Source organism: Aulonocara sp. 'chitande type north' Nkhata Bay, linkage group LG15 (assembly GCF_057382095.1).
Source record: "Aulonocara sp. 'chitande type north' Nkhata Bay isolate Kocher_YH1m ecotype deep benthic linkage group LG15, A_spYH_male_GT1.1, whole genome shotgun sequence".
Taxonomy (NCBI): Eukaryota; Metazoa; Chordata; class Actinopteri; order Cichliformes; family Cichlidae; genus Aulonocara; species Aulonocara sp. 'chitande type north' Nkhata Bay.
Genome location: NC_141358.1, coordinates 3,665,775 through 3,692,654, shown reverse-complemented (window position 1 = coordinate 3,692,654; position 26,880 = coordinate 3,665,775). Strand labels below are relative to the sequence as shown.

General features: G+C 43.2%; 3 protein-coding genes across 10 annotated transcripts in view; 2 read left to right on the top strand and 1 right to left on the bottom strand.

Moving 5' to 3' along the window:
* Positions 1–1,693: 1,693 nt before the first annotated feature.
* LOC147312279 (uncharacterized) lies at positions 1,694–2,706 on the top strand. Of its 2 annotated transcripts, none has more exons than XM_086264064.1 (4): positions 1,694–1,732; positions 1,812–1,867; positions 1,953–2,219; positions 2,305–2,706. In XM_086264064.1, the coding sequence occupies exons 1-4, from the start codon at positions 1,707–1,709 to the stop codon at positions 2,688–2,690; spliced, it is 735 nt and encodes a 244-aa protein (XP_086120190.1). In that variant the 5' UTR covers positions 1,694–1,706; the 3' UTR covers positions 2,691–2,706. The 2 variants fall into 2 exon arrangements, with proteins under 2 accessions (XP_086120190.1, XP_086120191.1); XM_086264065.1 differs by having other exon boundaries at positions 1,705–1,732; positions 2,076–2,219.
* Positions 2,707–10,641: 7,935 nt separating this feature from the next.
* The window catches only part of bcl11bb (BCL11 transcription factor B b), a 36,742-nt gene continuing 20,503 nt past the window's right edge, over positions 10,642–26,880 (bottom strand). For 3 of the 4 annotated variants that reach the window (XM_086265166.1, XM_086265163.1, XM_086265164.1), the window contains one exon: positions 10,642–15,758. In XM_086265166.1, the coding sequence (XP_086121292.1) occupies positions 13,693–15,758 (2,066 nt within the window). In that variant the 3' untranslated portion in view covers positions 10,642–13,692. The remainder of the gene's footprint in view (positions 15,759–26,880) is intronic. The other variant, XM_086265165.1, reaches the window with a different exon arrangement.
* The window catches only part of ccnk (cyclin K), a 34,506-nt gene continuing 32,536 nt past the window's right edge, over positions 24,911–26,880 (top strand). The window contains exons 1-3 of one of the 4 annotated variants that reach the window (XM_086265169.1): positions 24,911–25,022; positions 25,149–25,244; positions 26,650–26,773. The gene's annotated coding sequence lies outside the window, so the exon portion shown is untranslated. Of the gene's footprint in view, positions 25,023–25,135; positions 25,245–26,369; positions 26,774–26,880 lie in introns of those variants that run through there. The other 3 variants (XM_086265167.1, XM_086265168.1, XM_086265171.1) reach the window with 3 other exon arrangements.

The following is a 26,880-nucleotide window of genomic DNA, read 5'->3' as shown; positions in this document are numbered from 1 at the left end:
CCACGTCTAGGTGAGGGATTTTTACATCCCCGGCGTGCTTGGAGGAACTCCATATGGCCGGGATCAAAGGTGTTGCTGGGTGCATGGTTCTGCTTGGTTGCCAGCCACCGCCGTTAATTAGAAAACAAGATCAGAGGCGGTATTAAAATCCAATTAAGCCCGTATGAACAGATTGCCAAGTGATGTTCACTAATGCATTACTGAGCACCATGCAAATTTTAGTGGCAGCATTTGGCTTTATGTTATGTGTTCATGTCATTAAGAGTCTGTGTGTATTTGGGAGTGTATCCGAGTGTCTGCGGGAGTGTGTCTATGCGCATCACTTGCCGGCTATCTAAGGCTCTGTGACATTGCCTGATCTTTTCCTTGATACACAGCCCTAATCTCATACAAACAATCAGCTAAAGCTCTGCAGAGCAACAACACCTATCCACACAATAAGATTGGATGATATTGCTTCTTACAATTAAAGCATAATTGAGAATGCTGAATTATTGATCCATCATAATTGAGTTCTCTTCATTTGATTTGTATGAGAAACTAATATGATGCACAGAAAATACAGCAGATTTGACTAAATTGCCTGAGAGTATTTGAGCTTAATCCAAAGATCCATAACGTTTCTACGTGGCCTCCACTGGCCACTCAAAGACATAAATTACAAGCGGGACAGGAGCCTTCTATTTAAATCAGTTTAAAATCCGAGATAGCTGTCAGCAGATAAAATTAAACCGTGTTAAGGAATTGGATGAGGCACATTAAAATGCGTACATAAAATGATTCTGCACAATAAGTGCCAATTTAGTCCATGAGTTTCATTCGCACAGCAGACAGACAGGGCATCTGTACCAAAGACTGACAAGTGGATGCAGCTGGTGGCCTATGGCCCGAAGCATCCACATTATCTCAGACGAGGGTTGTTAATGTTGGGCTGAATGGAGCCCCTTTTGAGATACAAAATAACATTCTGATTAGAAAGCCAGGAAATACACATCTGAAGAGCCGGAAATTGTCACAATGCAGAACCGCGGCACATTTGGCACAGTCTCAAGCTGGGTATGGAGGAATAAGATCTTAATGAAGGGATGTGCTCTATCAAATGCATTGAGCTTTCTCATATAGTTGCGCTGTTTATCAATTTCCACAGGATATGTTCTTCGAGTTAAAGTTTTGTGACAAGAAAACAAATTGCTGCACCCCAGTTTTTGGTTGGCGCCGATGATTTGTTTGCTGTAAAAATCTTTCGGAAATCTAATATTTTACGAGGGAGCCGTGTGACGGGCCTTTTGGCACTTTAGCTCCACCAGCATAGGACATCTTTCTTGTGTTTTAAAATGTTATTTATCTTTAACAACCCAAGACTCTAAGGAATTCAGTTAGATAGGTGTCCGTCTCATTACAGTATGGACATGCTGCTGAATTACTGGTGCACGTTAACCATGATAAAACAAGTGACCAATCAAAATCACTGGGCCAACACGCAGTGAGGCACAAAACTGTATGTAAAGAAAACGTTTTGCACGTACTGTAGCACTGAACAAAATCATTGCAACTGGACCAGCTTAAATTTCAGGTTGAGGGCTCCGCCTTTATCTGTGCAGCTGTGCGTGGTTAACTTGTTATGCTGTGATTGGTCAGGGCAGGTCATTTGTAGCATTTATAAAGCTTTGACAGGGCAGCAGTGGCTATTAAGAAGCTCGTTCAACATGATGGGTGTTTGGCTTTCCTTAGGGTAAGTGAGTGGTTATATTTTCTGAGGGGTCTTAGTTGTTGCCAAGTTGCTGTAGTTAATATTTTTTCTATGTCGACAGGGCTTTGCTGCTTGTCATGCTGAGTGGCGATAGTTACAGCTACTCTGTGAAGAGAGGTAAAATTCAACAAGTCTCAGCATTTCTAATTCTAAATGTTAAGTCTGCTTTAAAGTTGTACTAATGACTTCTCTTGCTGTGCAGGTACGGATCCTGACGTCTCCTCCAGCAGTGGTTACTTTAAATCTCCTGCTGATTCTGATTGGGAAGTACCTTCTGCTGTGTTTGCGCCCGTGTCATCTGATTCTTGGGTTGTCCCAAATTCAGATCACCCTGAAAGTAGTGCTGCGAGTGGATCAGCAGGCAGCTCTCACAGCTCTGATGCTTATCCTGCGTCTGCATACTCGGGACACAGTAGTGACTCCCACGCAGACTCGACACAACCGAGTTTTCAGCTGGGCTTAAATCACGGTAACTAGTACAGACATGTAGAAATAAACTCTTAATACAAGCTTGCCATAATACTCAACATCCCTCCTTTAACTTTTGTGCTCAGACTTCAGCTGGGCAGTTATGCCTCCCAGCCCTCAATCTGACAAATTTCCACCTTTCTATGTGGGAGCACCAGACCCTCTTCCCCCTGTGTTCCAGAAAGGCGAACTGTCTCGTGTGGAGAGGGCCTTTGAGCATGGCAACTCAGAATCTGAAACTGAAATGCAAGGCTTTGAGTCTTATCCTGATGCTGAAGGTTTCAATGAGGACTTCAGTGACCCTCTGTCATCAGACCTTGATGGGTTTTGGTCTGAAAACCCTTTTTTGGGCTACATGTTGCTTACTGGCAAGTATCCCCCAGGCACAGTCACTCACTACAGCTCCAGTTTTGAGCAGGGGGGTGAGCAAACACAGGACACTCTGAAGGCCAACTTTAATGTTGCCCAATAAAGATCTGATTCACTAATACTGTGCTCTCTATGGGTTCTTTTTTTTTTTTCACCCTTTTTCAGTACACTCATCTAAATGAGTTGACATGGCAAAAGACATTACTTAAAATGACACTTAAGATTTCTAAATTTATGGTTTGTAGTCCACTCACAAATTTCAGCAGAAACATGTGAAGGCCATTGGGGATTCACATATCCAATAATGACGGAAGCTGTTTAATGGGGCAAATGCTAAAAGCATCTCGTCTAACCATTTTCTACAACACCCCTAGAATTAGATGCTCATAACACTTGAACCGATGGTTCAAAGCTTTTGAGCTTGAACAAGCAGATTTATTAGAATTGTGCATTATGTGCACTTAATGGTGCACTTCAGCCCACACCAGATTAGCTTATAAACTTCAATGCGACTGCATACAACTACCTAAAACCCAGCAGAAAGATGTATGCTGCTTATCAGTCTTCTGATGACTCGTATCCCATGCATTTGTAAGCTCATCTAGGAGGCTGCTCGCAGTTCGCCGTGCTACGAATAAAGGACATTAATGAGCAAATCCTAATGTCATGAGCTACAGTTTAGACTGTGCTATTTCTCAAGCAAGGGCACATCAATACCCAGTCTTACAGTGATATTGCCTGACAACATTAATGGACACCATTCTAATTCACATAACAAATCGGCTCGGAAAGACTCTCCATTGATCTTTAATTAGAGGCGGCTGTTAATCACCTTTATGACTCCTCGGTGGCACCGTAATAGTTTCTGCAGTGAAGCCACAGCAGTCTGTTCTAAGAACCGCATCAGTGGGGAGTGTTTACTGTGTTTATGTACAGCGCAGCACATTGCTAATGGATCTGCTTGGAAGATTTTGACTTTTTTTTATCTTTGTGGTTCTTATTCACGAGAGAACGACAGAATTGCAGAGCCTTGATCCGAAGCTCTGCTGCTGTAACAATCTAAAATCCTCTTTCTGTAATGGTCTTGTTGGGCGTAGGGACAAACAATGACCCACAGGAGAGAAATGGCAATTACCTCTAGTAAGATGTCCACTTCACATACCTGTCACAACGCTGATGAACCCATCTTAAAAGGCCGGCAGAGAGGGACAAAAACAAGGGGATTTTCCCTTTGTGACCCTTCAGCTTTCAGTCTTTCTTTTTCATCTATTAAGACATAAAAGGGTGAGTCCCCAGACAGATCCATCCTTTATCCCTCCCTCACTCACTCATCGCTAACATGAACCCTGCCGTGTCCATATTCTATGGCTTATCAGTACCCACTGACATGACTGTAGCATGTATTTGCTGTATTGGTGTATTATTTTTCTGAGTGATGGTTTCATGAGTTAAATTGGGACCAGAGCCAGTTTGTCAGTGGGTCCAAACCAGCCCACTGAGTGGCTTTGCAGAGACGGTGGGTACAATGTTTTGACTTCATTGTATTTTACACCAGGAAATGCTGTGTTGTAAATCTTGAAGAATGGATCATGAACCCTATATTATCAGTTTCACAGCCTTCATATTGACAAGTCATATCCCCTGCCACACTGTGAACAATAAACTTATTGTTTAAATACTTACTTATTTTTAAGACATCTGAGGCTGTTCATCATCTGGTTAGTAAATCCATTAAATGTGTACATTTATACAATCCACTGTAGGATACCTCTTTTAACCGAATGGTCTATCCATACCTTCTCTTCCAATTATCCAATCCAGGATCGGACTGAAACCCATCCCAACTACCACGGGGCAAGAGGTGGGGTACACACTGGACAGGTGGCCAGTCTGTCACAGGGCTAACACAGAGAGACCGACAACCATTCACACCTAGAATCTCCAGGTAACGTAAACCCACTAAACGCCTGCATTGGACTGTGGAAGGGAGCCAGAGAACCCAAAGAGAATCCACACTGACACGGCAAGAACATGGAAACTCTACACAGGAAGTCTGCGCCCAGATGGTGGATTCAAAGCCAGGACCTTCTTGCTGTGACGCAACAGTCCTACCAACTGTGCCACCGTAAACGAAAACATAAGGAAGAATTTTAAGGTGCTTTATTTATAGGTTTTCATACACACATTACTGAGATCAAATTTGAGCACGTGTATGGTGACCCGAAAGGCACTGCAACTAAATGAAAACAAGAGCAAATAGAAAAATCCTGCAAAAGCACACAAAATGTAACACAAGATTTTTTTGGAGACAATAATGCAACGGACCAGCTGTGATCATTTGCATGTTTTTTCCAACATGTTTCTATTTCCTCTTGTTTTCTTAACTTGCAGTAAGTTTTGTTTTTTCTCTCTCGGGGCTGCCGTACATTTGTGGATTTTACACCCTGGTTACAAGTTGTACACTCGTGTCTAGACGAATATCTGCAAAGCCATGTGTGCATCTGTGTAGAACCAAACACAGCCATGCCAGTCGCTTACACTGGACTTGTTGCATTTTACGTCTCTTACGCTGCTCAAACTCTTCCCCTGTAAATCAACAAATGTGCAGGTTGTGTGTGGAGGCAGTTTGTTGTAACCTATGGTTACATTTTAAGATTAACTGACCTCAGGGGGTCGAAGAGTTTTGGTGCCTAAATTTGAGCAAACTGTGAGTGAAAACCAAACAAATGGTCTCACAAGAGACTCAAACCACATTTCTCCTGGTTGAAAGTGGTGCGTGGAGGTTTCGCAGGCTCTGATGTCCACTTTGTCCTCTTAACTGGAAACACTCCTGTTGTTTCTGACAGACTCCGCAAGCAGCCAGTGTATTTATTTGGCTGGAATATTTGTTGTATCAGAGCATGAGCATTGCTTCAAAATATACTCCATGAATTACAACCCCCCCAAAAAAATTCACACTTTGTTACCATATGCTGTGATTGGGCATCTGGCATCCTGCTGTGTGCATTGATGTGAAGGTGAAATCTGGTTCGACTTAACCATTTGGCAAATGTGGGCCTAAACAAACATGTATTTCAGTTGCGTGGCTGTAAAGACCAGATAAAGAGCTGAAGCCCTATGTGGAAATAATTTGCCCATAAAATTCATAGATAATACACGTGTATTATTTTGTGTGTTTTATGGCTCCGTCCTAAGATAATGCACGAGATAAAAGAGCCACGGTTTATTTAAAGGCGTTCACACATCAGTGTGATTTCTTTTGATGAGATTTACTCATTTATTGTTAAGTTTACTTATCTGTCTGACTTCACACAGTCAATTTGAAGTGTACAAAGACCAGGAAAAAAAGCCCCTTTATTCTCACCAGAGAATTTGAATACCTTTGTGGGATGAAAACCATATCATTAAGTGCACCGCAGAAATAGAAGAGGCATCGTATTCCATTACCATGTACATCTGCTTAACTCTTGACTTTTTTTCCCCCCAGAATCCACAGGATGTGTACAGACCAGTGTTAAAATCTACCCTCAGCCATTGCAAACGGCCAAATTGCCTTGTGATTAACGCACAATAAAAGAATGTGATGGCTTAAAGAAGCTGCAGGAAAAGCTGCCCAGTGAAAGATGGGTGTATGGCGCACTCTGTAATTAAGCCAGTCTGCACTTGATGAAAGTAGATCACACTGGCGGGCCATGGCTTCACAGCCAGTTTGTTTTTACGACATAATTACAGTCCAAATCAAATGAGAAGATTTAATATTGCACCACAACGAGCATGTGTCCAATGTCAACAATGACACTGACCCCCCTGAGGCAAGGTGTGCATGTGTATGAGCGTGAGGGTGTGTGTGTGTGTGTGTGTTTGAGGGAGGGGGGGGGGGGGGGGGCAGGTCAGGCGTCAGGAAGCCGACAGCACAGAAGCTTCCCCACCACAGCAGCTATCTACCTGTGTAGGAGCCTACCTGGGAGGTCTGACACCAGTGGAATTACACTGACAGTGGGACAGAGGGGAGTAGAGAGGAGGAAGAGTTTATCTAAGAAATAGAAAGAAGGAAGAAGGAGAGGGGGAACTCGACGTATGAGGAAAAAAATGATCAAGAAGAGGTTAATCTAGCTGAAGGACAGGAAGGAGAGGAAACAGAAAACAAAGAGCCGAGAATGAAAGAAGCGATGTTATGAGCAAGTGATGAAGTGACTGAATGAAAAGAGAAAGAGAAGCAGCAGACTTTAATATGCAGACAGCGAGGGTGTGGCTGGAGCGTAAAGATAAATAAACGTTTTGCTTGACTGTGTCTCCATGGTGAGGTGTCGGCCAGTGGTTAGGAGGACTTGTGCAGTCACGACCCACTAAGTTTGTATAAGCGCTTAAAAAACCCGAATCACTCGAGGACAAAAAGGGGGAAAAAAATCACTGTTCAAGTGAAAAGAGCGTTTGTGAAAATAACGGAAACTCTAATGACTAATTGTCAAACAATAGATTTCAGGCTTACTGTAGCCGAGGAATCCTTTGAATATAGGTTGGAGCAATTATAGCATCTGAAAGTTGTCATTTCTGTTTTGAGGTGGGTGCTGTTATGATGCTTGACGACATGGTTATGCTGTAAACGACCAAAACCTTCCACTGAGCGGCTTTTGAGTTTTCTTCCCACTGTAAAAAAAAGTCTGCATTTCCTGTCCTCTAGTTAAACACTCAACACAACCACAAAGCCTTTGTTCCTCTGGGTCAGATTCTCCCAGAAGAGAGAATCGTCCCCAGCCACAGCTGTTGAATGACCACCATCGACCACACTGCTTTCTGTCTTCTGACCACCCTTCTAAATTGCTCTTCTCTCTATCCAGTCCTCCCTCCACCCTTCCCCTACTTCCATGCCTCTTTCCACCCCTTTTTCCTTCTTTTCCCAAGAGCAGCCAGCTGGGCTGGATTTACTCTGGTCGGCATGTCGCAGGGCGAAGCGCCGTCGGCTCTTTGGGCGGGCAGCGTCATTTGACTGGGTCCTGGTCAGGGCTGGCAGATTACTAACTGGATATCTACAGAGAGGCCAGTGGGGCCTGAGCCCTGTCATCCACTGGAAAGCGGGGTCTCTGCGGTGACCCCGTGGTTCTGTGGGGCCCAGGACACGAACCACAATCCCTGCTGACACCCTGTTCTCCGAGGACGCGGTTTTACTCCAAATCGTGATTTCCCATCAACTGCTCCGCGACAGACTGTCTGTGACTGCAGGCCTCTGCCCAGCGCTTTCTAGCGAAGAGGATACAACGCCACCTCACTAGCGGTGCTTGTGGCCACATTTCCCCCACGAAGCTGGGCACGCAGGAGGGGGCCTTCTTCTGCACGAGCTTAAAAGAGAGCTTTTTAAACTCGTGTGACATGTGTACTGTGAGCCGGTGTCAGAGAAGTGGCTGGGATGTCTCTGATTACATGGAGAGCAGCCCTTTTGAAAAAAGAGACAGTTCAATATGGGCACAAGGTTGCACCAAAATAAGCTGTATAATAAGATGTTTAGGGTTGTAACGTGATTTACAGTTTTGCAAGTGGAAACTCACAGCTTTGTATTCAAACTTGTCCATCTGAAAAGAAAATGTTTAGGAAAACCATAGAAAACGCGTCCGCCGTGTAGTTGGTGAGAAATAGTCTGAGCAAATATTAACTTTGATCAATCTATTTGTATTTTATTTCTGTCATTAAAAACATCTGCAGCCACAAACAATCGCACAGTCACACTGTTCCAATTGTTATGTCAATAGTTATGCCATTGCTAGGATAAGAGCTGTGGGAATGTGACATCTTCTCAACATGCACATTTCTGCTGACCAGAATCATCAACATGGTACCCAGATGTCAGCCTTCAGGCACAAACACACACACAGAGTCAGCAAAATCACAGTCAGATTTCTTCAAGCACCAAATCCATCATCTGAGTATTTGTAGCTTCTTATCTGGCAATCCAGAGAATATTTTACAGTAATAATCACATTTTACACACCGAATCGCTCGCAACTTTGGGACATTTTGTTTCGGCCTTTGCGCCGAGAGCTCCTCCTGATTCGACTTTCTCACACAAACCCACCCAGCGCGCGCCTCTTTTCCTTACGTTACTCCACCACCTCCGCCCTATTGTGGCGTTTCTCCTCTCCCTTCTCGAACTTTCTCTTTGAGCACGCGCGTCCTGCACACGCACTATTTCTGTTATGCTATCCAATGGCCTGGAGGCTCAAGTGAGGACAGACTTGACTGCTGTTGGCCTCATATCAAGAAATACCTGATGGGTCCCTGCACTCATGCCAAGACTCATTTATGAAGCGTGAGACCGTCAACAGCCATCTTCAGAAATAAAAACCTATGAGTCACATTCATAGCATTACTCTCAATAAGAACAAAGGAGTTCTACTAGCAGTTATCGCTGAGGTTCCATGTAAGGTGTTTTGTTTACCCGTGAGCTGGTGTGCTAGCGCGCTGTGAAATATGGTTTATCAGATTCTAATCAAGATTCTGTACTTACCATCCATCTGTGTCTTGTCTTGCCCCAGCCTTCGGCCAAATGTCTGCGAGGCAGCGAGATTTCTCACTGACAGCATGATAGGTATTTCTTGAATTTCAACCATAAAGATATCAACTTGGAGAGATCCAGCTGAGACTGCAGTTCAGTCAGCAGGACATTCAATTTCAATTCAATTCAATTTTATCGGTCGTGGCAGATGGTTGCCCCTCCCTGTGCATGGTTTCTTCCTGTCAAAAGGGAGTTTTTCTTTCCCACTGTTGCCAAGTGCTTGTTCATAGGGGGTCATCTGATAGTTGGGGTTTTCTCCCTATTATTGTTGGGTTTTCACTTTACAATCTACCCCACCTTGAGGTGACTGTTGTTGTGATTTGGTGCTATATAAATCTCGAGATTGAACATGACTGATTTAGTAGGAGATTTCTCTCTTCCACTGTAAGCACAGGATATATAACTTAAAACTGGACAGCATCAGAGAAATGCTTAATTATGCACTTATAGTATCTCACAAAGAATTTGACAAATCCAGCAGCGCAGTAGTCCAGCTCGCCATGCACAGTGTCATAACCCTTTTGAATATGTTTTGTCTTCTGTTGTTGTGAGTCAGAATGGATTATCTGATCTGGCCTTCTTTTTTTGTCTTCTGTTCCAGCAGTTTCACTTCATACTTAAATATGATCATAAGACATGACTCCTTGCTTTAACAGTTTACCACATCAGTAATATCCGTAATCGGTGGCCAGAGTTTGGTGTGTTTTTTTTTTTGTTTTTTTTTTTGACAAAATGCAATAAAGCATATAAGGATAAGCAAAGATTCACTGAGGAGTAGGAATAATGTTTTGGCTCATCAGTCCATGCAGGGCCATAATGGTGGCTGGAGCCTACAGCTGCACACTCTGCACAGGTCCAATCAAGTCCAACCATTCATATACAAACAGCAACTTTAAAGACACAGATTAACCCATCGTGCATGTTTTTGGACCGTGGAATCAAACCTTTCTTTCTATAAACATTTAGATTAAAGGTAAGAGTAATTGGGTTTCTGTTTGGCTGGCGTGTGCTTTGTATAGTTTTCATTCATGTTGCAATCTGCAGATCAGCAGCACACTTGGAACCAACATCAGATTATGAGGTTATACTAAATTATGAGCAGCTGCTTCTGTTGGTTTGTACATAAGTGTATGCAGAAGTCAGTTTCTCGTGTGTGTCGGCCCAGCGAAATGATTTAAAAAATAACTTTTTCTTAATGCCTTACAGAGATGCCTGCCGCAGTTCCGAAAATGGATGACTATTCACATTTTAGACGTGCACTAAAATTAAAAGTCGCGCACAGTAGCTGTTCCACGGCTGCGTCCGAGTCAAAGGAAGAAGAAATAATCAGAGAGGAAAATTGTTTCAATCATAGAGCAATTGCAACATTTATTGAAGTGTTGGCTTTCTTGTATTGATTTTTCAACACATTACAAAAATACATATATGTTCAAAACAGCAGATGTGTACTGTTCTGAAATCACTTATTTTTTCACAAGGATGCACCCCCCTCCCCCCACCCTCGCCCCAAAAAAAGAGAACAAGGAAACTATTTTGTACAAAGAGTGTAAGTGAAAGTTGTGAAAAGTGAAATATGAAAATGTATTTAAAATTACATTTTAATGTGCTAGCACAAGACCTTCAACCAACCATGAGGATAAACACCAAAAAAAAGAAGAAGAAGAAGGAGTCCATGAATGTCTGATAAAATGATTCGATAAAAGTATTCCTGCACAAAACCACTGTATTCGTTTTTCTCAGTTTTGAAAATCATTTTATTTTACACCCGTGGAGCATAGCTTCACCAAAAAACAGCAAATTCATTAAAAAAAAAGAAAAGTGAAAAAAAAAATACTTAAAAAGATGAAGATACCAAAAGTCAATAATGGCACCACTGTTAGAAAAAAATGATAACCTGGCATGATTCTGCAATATTACATTAAAAAATAAACCAAAAAATCTGTTCATAGAGTGAACAAGCAATCATACAGAAATATATTCATGTAGATAAAATCCCTCCACCAGGACAATCATACAAAAACTGCTATGGCATTCAAATCATTTGAGAAAACATTGGAGGAAAACAATAGTTTATTATCATTTTTAAACACTTACACAGAGTATTTCATTAATGGCATACTTCAACACTGTAAACATATTGTAAGACTGAATGTCCATGTGTGTGTGTGTGTGTTTGGGACACTGTGAGGGCTCCACTCTTCCAGTTGCACGACTCACTTTGGCCTAAGTCTGAAACTGGGCTTTCGGGGGAACGTGCGCGTTCTCGACAGAACCTTGATTCTTTTGCAGTCGTGCGTCAACACGTGTAAGCAAACTGAAAGTAGCTCTTCAGGCAGTCTCGCTTTTCAAGTCAATTTGATAAAATATGTCAAACTAGCAGGTAAGTGGATAGCTTATGAAGAGCTCGACAGCTTGTTCCTTTTCGAAAATCATTAAAAGAAACAAAGAGCGCTTTGAATTCAAGGTACCGCGTAGTTCAGTTTCTTTAAAAAACTAAATGGCACAGATAAAATCTGAAAATAGGCCAAAATGGGAGGTCAAATCTTCAAGTGACAATGCTTTTGATGATTGAGATTTGCAGTAGTAAAATGAAAGATGTATTCTCAATCTCCTTTCATGTGGCTTTGCTGTCTCCCTCCCCTCTCACGCTCACTCTGTCTGACTCTGATGGTCTGTTATAAGATGTGGCGAGTAGATGTGCATTTGGTTACAGAAAAAAAATACACTTTTCATATGCTCCCAATTTCATTTGAATGACTATTCTCCCTGGTCAAGGTCTTGCTCTCTCTCCCTCCATTTCTTTCTCTCGCATCTCCATTTCTCAGTTCCAATCTTTCATTTTATGCTCTGAGAATAGCCCCCTACTCAAGGTCGGCCGGCCATCCCTTAGTGCAGCTGTGCTAAAAATTATCATAACTCATTCAGCCTCTCTTTATATATATATATATATATATATATATATTACAGATTCATTTCAGAATGAACGATGCAGAAAATAAAAACTCCAATCCCCAGAAGACACGAACTCGCACACTGTCTCAAAATCTGTTACTGACAGTTAAACCCGTATCACTTTGTGAGGCGAATGAACAGGCTTCCCTTTAAAAGCAGCGCTAATACACGAATCTGAGCTAGTGAACTGTGAAAAGACGCCGTCACAGAGAAGGGCTTAGAGCGCGCCGCCGAGAGGAGAACGCACGCCCAACACGGACTGATATGAATTTCATCTGAAACCATTTTGTGCGCCGTGAGGGGAACACAGGAAGTCGACCTGGGTCAGAGAGAGTCGCCGTGCCAGACATGAGTGGGAGATGGAGAACGATTTAGAGAGTGTTGAAGCAGGTTTGGATTAACAAATTACCTTTAAGTAAAGCACACATCAGGTGGGGTCGTGGGTACTCGGACAGTCTGATAAAGCAATAATGTATGGTAGTTACATTTAGCATATACTGTGGATGACGCAAGCAGCTGGTCTTCTGATTGTTTAGTCTCGGCCATATTTCATGGTCAGTCAGGGCTACTTTTACATATATAAAAAAAAATAATATATTTACAAACCATAAACAGGACTGTTCTCCTTCTCACATTAATCACAAGTAGTCTCAATTTATTCAACATATTAAATATGGTGGTTTTAACCTACACTGGGAATGTACTGAGCATCAGTTAAGGGTTTCTCCATCAAGTGCAACCTTTATTTATGTCCTTTGTGAAGCAAGGACAGCAATACAGTAACTGCATTTTCAAATTATTCACATGCCAATGTTGAAAAGGACAAAAAATAATAATAATTCCCTGAATAAATTAATAGGAACTCACCAGATCTCTAAGGTAATGCTGGATTTTTTTAAAAATCCGCCATATTGTTTTATTGTCAGGCTGACATTCAGTGCTTTGAGCCTGTACGAAGGGAATGGATTGTAGTCCGCTGCTGCAGTTAATATAGAAAACAATTATTTATTTATTTATCTTACTTTTAAAAGCTATCTGCTTCACACAAATTTATTCTCACTTGATAATAAGCTTCCTTACAGGAAAAAAGAATGAAAATTTGTATTAAGGGTGACTTCTTTTATCACATTTTTGTAAAGAAAATTCTATTTTTTTTAAGCACATTTCAAAACTAACTCCATATGAAATCCCACAAAGATGTACCTGCACATGCCAAATATCATTACAAAAATCCAATAAATACAGAAATTATTGCACAGTAGAAAGGCTCCATGGATTCCTAACTGATAAAATCCTCAGACGGTTTGCCAAGAAACACCTAGTTAGGCATTCTAGGCAAGTTCTCATTAAAGTTTCCCTTTGTTTATATTCTCAGGTGGCAGTTTCTGTGACGAGGAAAAGAAAGAAGAAAGAAAAAAGGATGAACATCAATCATCAATCAAAACATTTTCTAGAGAGATTATCCAGCCAAGCCCCATTGCAGAAAGTGGTTATAAGGATTTTGTGTGTGTGTGTGTGTGTGTGTGTGTGTGTGTGTGTGTGTGTGTGTGTGTGTGTGTGTGTGTGTTTGGGTACACTGTATGCTGTGTAACTAATGGTTGCTGGCTTAACTTCTGTCTGCTTGCTCCAATTTGACCTCGCTGGCCATCAAGTGTTCACCATGCCATTTCTTCATGTGTTTCTCCAGTGTGCTGTAGACACTGAAGGGCATGTGGCAGATGTCGCAACGGTATACCTCTTTTCCATATTGCCCGTGGGTCTTCATATGGCGCGTCAGCTTGGAGCTCTGGGCGCAGGCGTAGCTGCACAGGTCACACTTGTAGGGCCGTTCCCCCGTGTGGCTGCGTCGGTGCACCGTCAGGTTGCTGCAGTTCTTGAACACCTTGCCGCAGAACTCACAGGTGTCATTCCTCCTCTCTTTGGAGCTTGGAGGCCTGCCAGGTCCGGGTCCCCGCAGGAGGTGTGGGGTGCTGCTGCCACTGCGCCCTGAGGCACTCCCGCCTTCCATTAGCTCCCCAGGTGGGGTGGAGAAACGGAGGCTTCCCGTTTCTGAAGAGGAGTGCTCCGAGGAGGTGGCAAACGGCGACTGACGGGAGTCAGTGAATCCCAAGAAAGGTTCTCTGATGAAGTGGCGCGAAGCAGCGTAGCCAGCCAGCAGCTGAGAGTAGACGTTTTCCGGGGAAATGAGAGGTATGGTCGGGGGAATCTCCAGCTGTTCTTTCTCGATCTTGATCCTCTTGTTGTTGGAGGGGCTCGGGCTGGTGATGGGGGTGGGCCGCCTCTGGAACAGCCCGGGAAAGCACTCTGCTTCAGATACGCTGATTCTGCCATTCATCACAGGCCTCTGGTCCTCCTGCTCCTCTCGCTGTCTGTCAGGTTCCCTCTCATTTTCTCGTTCTCGTTCTCCTTCAACCCCCTCTCCGCCGTCGCCGTTAGGTTGTCTCTCCAAGCTTCTCTTGTTAGGGTTAAGTCTAAGGTGATTGTCCAGATGGTTGTAGGGGTGCATGATGCCCACCCCACCACTGTCGTTTACTCTATCCCCACTCGGGGGCTTCTCACTGGGAGACTGTCTTGAGCCATTTTCTCTGTTCTGGGTGAACTCTTGGGAGTCCTCGCTTAAGTTGGAATCTGGCCGACTGCCATTTTGCAGTTCTTCCTCCTCTTCCTCTTCCTCCTCCTCTTCTTCTTCCTCTTCTTCCTCCTCCTCCTCATTGTCCATCCCCATTCCTCTTGCATCTCCCTCCCTATTCTTCTCTTCACCCTCTCCCCCCTCCCCTCTATTTCCCTGTTCTGGTGAGCCGGTTATGGCCCCAGACTTGTTGTGCATATGTGTCTTCATGTGCCTTTTAAGCTTGCTGGCCTGAGAGCAGGCGTGATCACATAGATGACACTTGTACGGCCTCTCACCTGTGTGACTGCGTCTGTGGACGATCAGGTTGCTCTGGAACTTGAAAATCTTGCCACAGAACTCGCAGGATTTCGATTTCCCCGGGGCCTGGTTCTGACCCTGTGTGTCAGGAGGGCTTGAAGAGCCGTGTCCCCCCTGAGAGGTGGGTGGCTGAGGGGGATAGGTAAGAAACGGCGAGAGCTGGGATCCGGGCTGGAAAAGCGTGGGACTCAGGAGGCGATGCATGGGTGGCACACGGTTGGGTGAGAGAGGAGGCGTGGGTCCACCGTTGTTGGTTGTGTTGCCTGCCAGTTCCCTCAGCCGACGGGAGAAGTCCATGGGCGGGTGCTCCATGGGGGTCATTCGCATCACCCTCTCGAAGGCACTGGGGTGCTGTGACAGCAGCCCCATTTCCTCTGGGCCCAGCCGCTCACGAGGTGGTCTTGGGGGAGGCGGTGGGCTGACAAAGGGCGGTGTCGCGGGCAGCCGCGTCTCCATGTAACCCGGAGGATGGGGGTGATCCCTGAGCTGGGGTCCAGCCATGCGGAGGAGGTGGAATGGGTTGCTGGCATCACCAAGGAAAGTGGGGAGAGGGGAACGGGGCAAGGCGTCAGCTCCTGGGGGTGGAGGAAGAGCCATGCGGGGAGTGAGGGAGCAGTTGACTGGGTGGTTGTCCAGGTAAATGCGGATGCCATGGGTGTGCTGGGCGTGCTGAAGCAGAAACCAGGCACTGGTGAAGGTCTGCTTACACGTAGTACAGATGTAGCTGGATGGCTCATCTTTTTCTGTGGACCAAGAGAGGAAAAAAATCACCATCAGTGATGAAACAAGAAACTCAAAAATCATTTTTTTCCTTCGACAACTAAACCAACCCATAATATTTTATTAAACACAAGCAAATGAACTGCGCATTGTTTTTCGGTGTGTGAGTGTGAGTGTCTTCTGTGGGCTTTTGTGTTGTCTCTGTGTGTGTAGTGTATGAAATACATGTGCAGTCAGGGCATGTGTCTACAGGCTAGTGTAGGTGGCAGGTATTGCCCTTAGGCCATAGCATATTATGCTAATTCTAATGTCAGCTTGGCTTTAATATACAGATCCATCTCGTCTACTTTGTCATTTCCATATGAAGAAAGGGTAGGCAGCAGTGGAAAAGGGGGAAGAAGGGAGGTGGGGGCGGCAGCTGGGGAAGGGAGGTGAGATGTGGAACTAGAGAAAGAAAGCCACTCAAAAGGAAGGAAGGAAGAGCGAGACGACGTGTAAACAGCAAGAGCCGACACTGTATCCACATTAAATAAAGCTCTACGTCACGGATGTAATAACAGCAGTAAAGTGATCTGTTGTGACTCCGCATGCAAACACACGCACAGAGCTATATGCCACACACTGACAAATTGGCCCTTTAAATGTTGAGACTTAATAATGCCAAATGAATCTATCAGTCACTGTGGCGTGGCCCTGTCAGCCTGCTTGTGACTCATAAAAAGGGCCTTCGTAGAGATTCATCTAATTCAACACAGGCTCGTGCTGGAGAGGCATTTCCACATTTCTCGTGTTTGCTCACAAACCATCTGCATCTACTTTATCATCAGTGGCTACCGCGAGCGGAGTCGAGTTGGTACGGTGGTCCCAAAGTTTGAAGCCCGCCAGGGACAAAACAAAGACGGGGAAGTTAGTAGCGCTCAAAGTTTTGTGTGATCAAGAAAGCAGTCCTGAACCATTGGCTGACGAATATAAAACACACATTTCCCCTTTTTCCCATTTCCTTTTTCACTCATCGTCTCCCTTCTCTCTACACCTCTGTACACACTCGCACAGATTCACACATACACTCGCGCTGTGGAGAACAGATGAGCGAAAGCTGATGTTGGATCAGTGTCTAGTACAGGAAGCTGATTTGGCGGTGTGATTGGTTTGGCTTTCCCCAGGGGAGAGAGGGTCAGAAAGAGTTAATGAGGGGCTCATTTACTGATTCTGTCTGTTTTTCTCTGCTATTAGTGGTGCTCTGGTGTAGCCATCGCTCTCGCTATTTGTGTGGGGTGGGACACGACCTGACTCCCGCTACTTAATGCGTATGCTCGAGCGTGTGTTTGTGAACGTGTGTGCGGACATGTATGTGGATGTATTTTTTTTGCGTACGCCTGTGTGTATGTGTGGGGCGAGTGGCGGGCTGCCTGCCCGTGTTTAGTTTGGCTAAGCTTCACACGGCCGCTTGGCAGCAGAGAGCTGGACAGCTTAACAGCTTGGACGGGGAGAAGAGAGCGAGAGAGGGAAGGGGAAAGGAGGAGGAGGAGGAGAGGGGGTAAGAAGAGAGGTGGAGGGACTTTAAGGGCCAGACGTGCTTGGCTAAACACGCGTGCACGTACGCATACACACAGACAGCACACATACGCACACACGGGGGCTGCTTACATGTCCCCAGGGAGCAAGTTAGGTGTATAGACTGAATAATCTCATCAATGCACAAGGATCAATATTAGATGAAAATGTGAGTTTAAGAGAAGGACTGGTGATTTCTTTTTTTCCAGTTTTGTCTACATTTTTGTCAGCGCACAAGGCCTCATCAGTACAAGTTATCCAATCAAACAACACCAGTCCCACAACCTTCCAGCCCCCCACCGTTACAACAACACATTTGCATCTTGTCATATCTTACACAGCCGTGCCATATGCTGTTAAAGGAAGCGTGGCAGCTAATAGAGTGGCAGCTGATGGCTGCTGCCTAATGACGGCCAAAGACAAATTTCATCAACTTCCCAAACAAGCAAGCAAGGAAGGAAGCAAGCCGGGTGGGGGAGGGGGGAAACCGAGACAGGGGAAAAGAATAGAAAGCAAGTGCTGTGCTGCCAATTTTGGTATCAAGTAAATACGGCACCGGTGTTGTCAATATCGATACCAATACTGTTACTTTTAACCCATAAAGCCAGCTTATGTAATGGAGATCAGTGTGTCATGACTTATGAGATGAATCAATGATTTGCGAGTTCTGAACTCATTTTAAATCAATGTGATTTTTACTTTAATAATAATTAATTAACACAACAAAACACAGCTTTTCATATATTTTGAAACTGCGTTTTTTTGGGAGCCTGTCTCTAAAGGACTGTGGCTAAACATGTCATAAACTATAAATAAAATAAACTTGAAAGACAGCAAAAAGAAAAATCAGACATTTTTGTAGTGTATGAGGTGAATAACACAATCTAACACAATTCAGTGAACTCACAGGATAGAAACAAAGTATCAATCCTATCATTCTAGTATCAATCTGATACCAATGCCAGTGTTGGTACATCTAGGAATCACCAAAGGGACGAGAGCGGTAAAACAAAGCCTGCAGCCTCCCTTATGAGTAACATCACAGGGCACTACCTTCTTGTTGCTCGCCGACTACGAGCCATGACACACACAGCTGCACAAATAAGTTATGTTACAGACATCCTCTCTCCATTCTTTCCTCTTATATAAAGACTTCCACACATGCTGAGAGAGCGTCGCTCGACAGTGCTCCGGCCAATAAAAGCCTTCATTAAAGAATCACGGTGGGCCGTGTCATGCTTCAGTTTGTGGTAATTATAGTCGTCTGCCTGACACACAGGCAGGGACCCCTCCACCGCTGACCGCCAAGGTCAACTACCAGTTAGAATAGTTACATTCTGCTCTCTACGCGATCGCTGATGCTGGACCTAATCGCCCAATTTACTCCAGCACGCCATGCGCGCACAGACACACGCAGCCTTTACACACACACACACATTCAGCGTGTGTGTGAATGAGACTGAGAAGAGAGGTTAAATGAAATGGAGTCACAGCAGGATTCGGTAATGTGGTACAGTGCATTTTGCTGTTTTTTTCTTCTTCATTTTGCTAGCAATAGTGTGGTTTGTAAATGTTCTAGTGTAATGGGATTCACCTCGAAAAGACTCCCAGCCCAGGTGTTCACTCCAGCAGACTTTTCCCATGAAAGAGAGGAACACAATACAGAACTGAGACCAGCTTAGGAGGGCAACTCTTTGTCCTGTGCAACAAAACAAGGGCTAAGGGCCAGGAGGCCTGGAGGAAGTTATTAAAACATTGGCACATGCGTGGAGCTGAGGTGGGCCAGTAATAATGCTCTCCTTCTCTCCTGGGTTGTTTTTTTTTTTTTTACTAAACCACCAGGCCAATTAACCCAGACTTCGGGGACTAAGATCTGAGCTTTACATCAGATTTTATTCTTTCCAGATTGCCTTTTATAGCCATTATTTTGCCTTAAAAAGTACAAACAAAATGCCAGTGAAGGAAGGGGAGCCATGACATTGACTGCTTGCATATGGCCAGTGTAGTTGGCTGGTAAGGGTTGACGTAGACACCAGGTGTATGGCGGAGACATATGGAGTTGTGTTTAATTCACATATTCCATCTCTCCAGCTTGTCTGATTTATATTTCAAAGCATGGGCTTCCTCCATTTACATTACACTTACATTATGAGGCCTTTATCGGGTGTGCTAATCCACACGGACTTATAATAAGACCACAGAAGGATAACAGAATTCCACAGGCTCAGCCTTCAACGAGAGGGGCAAACAGGAGCCTCTCTGCTGAGTGAGAACAGCGAGTGGATGCTAATGAATCCTCGCTGATGCCAAATTAACTCTCAGAAAGCTCAGGGAAATACAATCATAACTGAAAATAAGTAGCGATGAATTCCAGACCGTCAACTTCTGGACAGCACCAAACCAAACAGCATGAATGAAAAGTGTAGAACAAAGTTGTTTTAATGTAAAACAACCCAAAAAAGAATAACCCAGTGCAGGTTTTTGGTTGTTAACAAGAAAACAACTGGGGTAGAGAGGATGTGCTATACTCGACGTCTCACACACACACACACACCCACACACTGCAGCATTCCTGGGGTTCACGTTCGCTGTACTGCTCCAACATTCCATCAAGGGCGACAGAACGCCACAGCGACAGATTTGCATACAGAACAAAGCCGCCCGCCGGCTAGGCCACTGGGACACAAACCTGCGCCCCTGCAGCCCCTCCTCTCCTCTCCACCTCTGTGCACGCACTCACACTGCCTCTGATGCCCGTGCACACGCCTGCACAAGCCCTGGGAGTACGCATGTGTGCACCTGTCAGGGGTTAGCTGACACCTCTGCTGCTGGCAAAGCAGCTTCTCATTAGCATGGCTGTGATCTAGGGGTCCCCAGGGGTCCCAGCCTCCTCACCTCACCCCTTGCCCCCCCACAAACCTCTGCTCCTCTCCTCCTCCTCTTCCTCCTCCTCCTCACTTCTCCCAACTATCCCTCTCGCTCGTCGTCGTCCTCCTCCTTCTTCTGTGCTGCACTCCCTTTCTGCTCTTGATGGCTTGTTTGTCATGAAGCAGACTAATCAGGAGACACAGGGCCACGCAGATCAACTGTGGAAGCCTGTGTGTGTGTGTGTGTGTGTGTGTGTCTGCTTCACAGGAGATAGGGAGTTTGGACGGTAAACTACAGTACAGCCCCCGCTGACAGTCACACATAGGTGGGTAAAGAAAGAGGGAGATGGAAAGAAAGAAATAAGTGGAGAGACTGTGGAGGGTGGCAGTAGTAGGCAGGGGGTAAGGCTCTCACACAGTGTGGCTGGCTCCATGCTAACTCAAACCAGCTTTAGCCTGCTAACCATATACATCTGTGTGTGTGTGTATGAGTCTGCAGCCAATATGACCAGCTGAAATGCCTGACAGCCTCAGATGGGATTTTAAAGAAACAGCACTCTTTTTAAATTGTGGCAAACTCAGAGCCACACACAAAATATATATAAATATTTATTATGATGTGTTTTACTATGGCCTCCTTTCTTTTTTTAATCTCTTCACTTGTCTGCGTGTTTTCTCTCTTTTCCCTGTCTTTCTTTTTCTCTCACGCACACACTAAGCACCTGTACATGCTATCTGGGTACTCCACCCTGACCCTCATGCCTTTTGCTATGTGGGTCAAATGAACAATATAAGGGATCGGGTATCTCCAACAACTTGATCACAGACACGCACACACACACACTGACTAGGTCCAGCTGCACAGCAATGCATGAGTGGAGGAGGCTCTCATGTAGCACGACTGAGGGAGAATGTTACCACCATGAGGCAAGCTATCCCAGCCAGGGCACGGAGGACACGCTGTGAAAAATAACTGGCAAGACCTCTCCGTCAGTAAAGAGCTATGACTTTGGCTCAGGTTCTAGGACAAAGAGGGAGAAAGAGGGAACGATATAAAGTAAAAGGGGAGAATAAAAAGAAAAAGGGAGCTCCATAAAGTGCATTAGCTAAGCCCTCTGTGCCATTTCTCTAAGCCTGACTCATCGCTATCAGCTCCTAACTGGTCCCAGCGCCTGTGTGTGTGTGTGTGTGTGTGCGTGTGTGTGTTTTGGGGGTCTTTGAACACACTTGTGGGGTCTGCTGTCTATCACGTGATGATGACAAATGGATGACACTCAGTCGTGCTTGTGGTTGAAAGAAGATGCAAGAAAGTCGGAGTGAGATGGAAAAGGGGATTGAAGGAGGGAGGAGAGGAAAAGAAGTGGAAAAAGTAGAACTGCACGCAGCGTGGAAAGAAAACAGAATCGCACTTTGTTTTTGTTGTTTTGTCTTTGTCTTTATCACATGCATTTCAATTTTCAGGCAAAAATTACATCCACTTTAATCTCTTGTTCCATCTCCTACCCATTTTACCATGACACAGAAGCGCGAAAAACAGACAAAACATAAACTTAAAACTTAAAAAAAAGGACCCAGTAGCGGCGGCGTCACCGGGTGGGGGTGATGAAGGGAAAATTCCAACAGAAATAATACGAGAACTCAAAAACCACTTTCACAAACAAATTGAGAAATTGAGTTAGTGGATTCGCACAAGGTTTGTTGAAAATGTCCTTCCCTCTAAAATGGGCAAATACGTCATTCATGAAGGCGGTTTTTACAACCTCCAGTTGTTTTCAAAGTTTAGCCACCTGTAGCCGCCACGTGAATGAGTAAAACGCTCGCCCGTGTCAACATTTTCACACGGAGCAGGTTTCTAAACACTCTTAACCTAGAAAACTGAGCTTTCTAACAAACCCAAGCAATTAATTTTTTTCCTAAAATTACCCAATCAGTTTTACAGCAATCTACTGAAACAGCAAGCGAAACTACAAAGAATTGAGACGAGACTTGAATTGCATCACACGGTCACAATTTATGGGTGTAAATGTTTTTGTACTCATACTTTTACAATGTCCTAAAATAGAAACATCCTGAATATTTTCACGTATTGTCTCAGACATGAGGAGCAAACGGCAGATATCACCGGTTCGTTGGAGGTTTTACATCCAAATGAGTTTCACTTATACCCACAGGGACACTTTGTCCACAGAGCCAATTTGCTATTCAGCGGCGCTAAATAGCAAATTGACTTGTGACATGTGAGCGAAATGTGCGTAATTAAAACAATGTAGGCATTATAAAATGATGTGAAAATGTGAGCTTTAATATGGCGAACATGCTGAAATGTAGTGTTTGTCCTGACTTGTATTAAAGAGCACATCCTTTTGCAAATGGATGAGCCGTCTGCATTGACAGACATATCTTTTGCAATGTTGCTTCTGTGCCTCGGTTTTGTGATGTATGTGTATCTATGTGGCATTCCATGTGCCCTATATGTGTTTGCATGCATGCGCCCCTTGTTATTGTGTGTATATCTCGGTCTACCATTCTGTGAAGGGGTGAAATATTCTTTCAGCAGTAGTAATGATTCCCAGCTGGCTTCTGCCCACTGGAGCCAAGAAGCCAGTCCCGCTTAACTAACAGCCCACAGGAAGACACCAGCATGGCCTTGAATGGAACACAAGTCCTTCCAATCTAATTACCTTACTATAAAACTCGCCTCTTGCATGTCACAAAGGAGAAGACCTTCGTGATCTGAGTTACTATTAATGAACACCTTTTCTATATAAACGATCAATTCTGTTCCCCTATTTCAGGAACAAAGCAGAGGCAACAAGAGAGACTACAACAACGATTGCATGTAATTAGTGCTAGTTCACTAAAGTTGTGTTACGGGGGGGTAAAGTTGGACCACAGATTTACATTTTTCTTATCTAACTCGGGGTCGAAAGGTAGTGTACATATTTGTTCATCAAATATGAGGCTAAAGCCAGGAAATTGTGCACTTGGTTAACAGAAAAACTCAGCACAGCGGAAAAACGGGGAGCTTGGGCAGTCATTTTCACACTTCAGCTCATATGGATTAAATAAACGAGATATAACTTAGAAAGCTTTAAAGCTGACGGGCTTCTCTTAGATTTGTGGTATAGTTGGGTTTTCCAACACGCTCTCATATCATAGTCACATGCGGCCATTTTATCAAACAGGAAACAGCGGTTCGTGTCTCATTTCGGAGGTGTTTGCTTTGCCCTTATTTGCCCTTTGTTTCCATTTGGCTGTTTACCTTTTCTTCTGCTGTTATCTTGTTGGGCTGTTTTTTCAGCTAAAGCATCCATTTTTCAGTTGGGTGATGTTCGTTTTGAGGGCTTCGTGCTTTGCATTTTTTTTTGTGAACTTCTTGGATACATTTGGGAAAATTCACAAATTTAAACCTGGGGTTTGAAAAATCATGCTTAGCACTACCCAAAATGCAATTAAACGTGACCGTAAAGGGCCCCGAAGCATCACATGCATGCAGGCGTCTACAGGGGATGATTTGAGATCTGTTATGCTATTCCCTTAACCAGCATGTTGAGCCACAGATGCCACTGTGTATACCTCGTGTGTATCACTGTGATTTATCACGAAAAAATGCACTGATGCCAGCATTACAGCACAGGAGTGAGCATGTACGGAAAAAAAAATTTTTTTTTCTAAAGATCTTCTTTTTAAAGGAAAAATGTTCCAAATCTCTACATGTTGAGATTTTTTGCCTTCAAAGATAAAAGGGTCATGGAATGTGGAAAAAACTGCAACATAGTTTTAAAATTGCTTTTTTTTTCTTAAAACATTTCAGTTTATCAGCTATTGTGTAAATGGATGGTTGGTAAATGTAAAAGTTTATTGAAGGTTTTGTACTCTTTTCACCAACAGAAAGGGAAAATATTTGGAGTTTGATACTTGAGATCAAATTAATTACACTCCACTGCGCACAAAAAACAAGATATCAGTAAAGTTTATTTTCATTATTACTGTCTCTATATGCAAATAAATGAATTAAAACCAATCAGCCTCTGTGCCCCCCCCATGTATTTATGCATCTCTCCCAGCTATATAATGTCTTGTGATCCAGTAAAGGCCAGCAGCAAAATGCTAAACGTTATTTGTAGTTGTAGCTGTCATGTCTCCAGGGGGAATTCTGTTTTTTACCTCCTATCAGTTCTGAAGAATGCCTCTGTATGTCAAACCATCTCCTGTCCCACATTGTGTCTAAAAACAAAGCCTCTCAAATTACCTCATGTAAAAAAAATGTAAGCACGAAGATCTGAAAAAAATAAAAATAACTACAGTTCATCGAAACCACATAATCTACCGAAGACTTCTTCTGACACAAGGACAAGTCAAAACAGGATACTAATTTTTTTTCAAACATTTTAAAAGTATTTTGTGGAAATTCAGTGTATTAAATCATTGCTAACCCATTTTATTAATGTTGAATACATTGTACTATCATTTCTGCGAGCATGACTAGAGTTAATTCATGCCTTTTGTGATTTAACTTATATTTTGCCAATATCAAAATCACTGTTCCATTTTTATAACATGAATATAATGTTGTCTTTTTTATATTTTAAGTAATATTATATATTTTCCTCTCTAATATTTTACAAGTAATTTATGTCAAATGTAATATTAATTTCTGAAGATTGCAGCTGATGTAATCTTTGGTAGTGCTAAAGTAACTCAAAATAGACGATCTTGGTAAGGCCTCCTGGAAGTTACTACATAAATGAGAAATCTTGGTGTTGCTGCTTCACAACAATAAGGAATGTCTGAGTAGAGTTTTTTTTCTTTTCAATATAATTCTATAACTCTGCCACTGGCTCCAATAAGCAGCAGCCTTTGCAGGTAGGGAGAGAGTAGACATAGATGTGCTGTAGATTAGCTGACCTTGGGTACTTTGCTAAGCTAAGAAATTTCAGGTGCATACAACATTTTTTCCAGAGTAAAAAATTCTAAATGTTATCTTGCCAGAAAGGATAGTTTACAAAGCCTGCAGTTGTGGAGAACAAAGACTGCACTCGAGCTGTTTCAAAATGCTGGCAGAAGACATTTATGGATACATTTCAGGTAAAGTCTAGTAGCAAAGGCTTCGTAAATAATGCTAAGTGCTAATGCTATTCAGCAAGCTAACAGAGGCTAAACTACTAATATTCTGTGTAATTAGATGGCAGAAAAGTAGCAAGAGGTGTCAGTCTAGCTTTTATTAGGCAGATAACATGAAGAACAGGAGCCTGGACAATCCTCTGGTCAGTGTTTAGGGTTTCGAGAGGATTTTAATCTGTACCAAATTAAGAGCTAACAATTCTAAAACAGAAGGAACAAATGACAGGTGTGGGCTTATATGTCGCTAAGCACAGGTGAGGGGAGACACAAAGAGAGCAGAGCATTAGAGGCTGAATAAGGTTAATCTGTTCAAATAATTATCTAGCCCATGTAATCACTAATAGTGGGCGTAAGTGGACAGATACTAATACACAATTCTGAAAATGGTGTTGGCCATTTTTACATGGAGGTTAAAGGTAGCCAGAGACTAACTGGAACATTTTATCCTATATTATCCTATATTATTAGGAAGTATTATCTAGCTAATCTAATGTTTGCACGGATTTCGTTTATATATATATATATATATATATATATATATATATATATATATATATATATATATATATGTGTGTGTGTGTGTGTACATACATTTTTTTCTGCAGGATTTAAGCAGTTATGTGCAACATTTACATATCTTACTGCAAAGTGGGACATAATCTGTTTTAAAAAAATGGAATTGCAGAACAGCAACAGTCTCTTTTCCTTAGCTTTGACAAAATATTAACATAGAACAATGATTTGTTTTACCCCACATTAATTGAGGCTTTGATGCCTACATCTGTTCTGTGGCAGGATGTTTTAATCATCTGCTTGTATTTCTCTTTGAAAGATTGAAGATGGAAAATAAAAAGCATTTCCTCACAAATTTTCAAAATCACCTGACAAACTATGTTAAAGTTATCTATTTATTCAATTTTACTTTACCTGTTTATAAACTATAACAGTAAAATCTAATTGCGTTATTCCATGTGTAGATGAATACTTGACCGTTAGTTGGTCATCAGCAGCATGGTGGAGGTATGGTTAGCCCTGTCACCTCACAACAACACAGGCATGATTCAGACCTGCTGACTGTGTTCTGTGCAGGTTCTCTGCCAATGAGAGGATGAGTTTTAGTGGTGTAGAGTTCTCCAGCTTCCTCCCACAGTCCAAAGACATGCATGGAAGGTTCTAAATTGGCTGTAGGTGTGAAGGTGAGCACAAATGATTGCCTTTCTGTGTCAGCTCTGTGATTGACAGGCAATTTTTCCAGGCGAGAAGAAGATAAGAGATTGAGAAGAAGAATAGGTAGGTGGATGGTCATTTTTAAATGGAGAATATTTTATCTGCACTGCATAATATGGTGTTTTTATTCTTTTCTGTGTAGGTCTGCGATGCCAGACTGGGACACAATAGGGACTGATTCTCCTTCACACACCACCTTGTTATTGCCACAGTTTGAAAGATTTGAACGGTACAAGATGAGAAACACCCTGAAGGCCTCAGTGGAGGTAAGCTGAAGGCAAGGCTAAGCTCACCACCTGTTTGCTGATGATCCATGAAGGCTGTCTCTGTAGAAGAACCTTGAAGTAGAGTTTTCAGAGACGGTCAATCTACG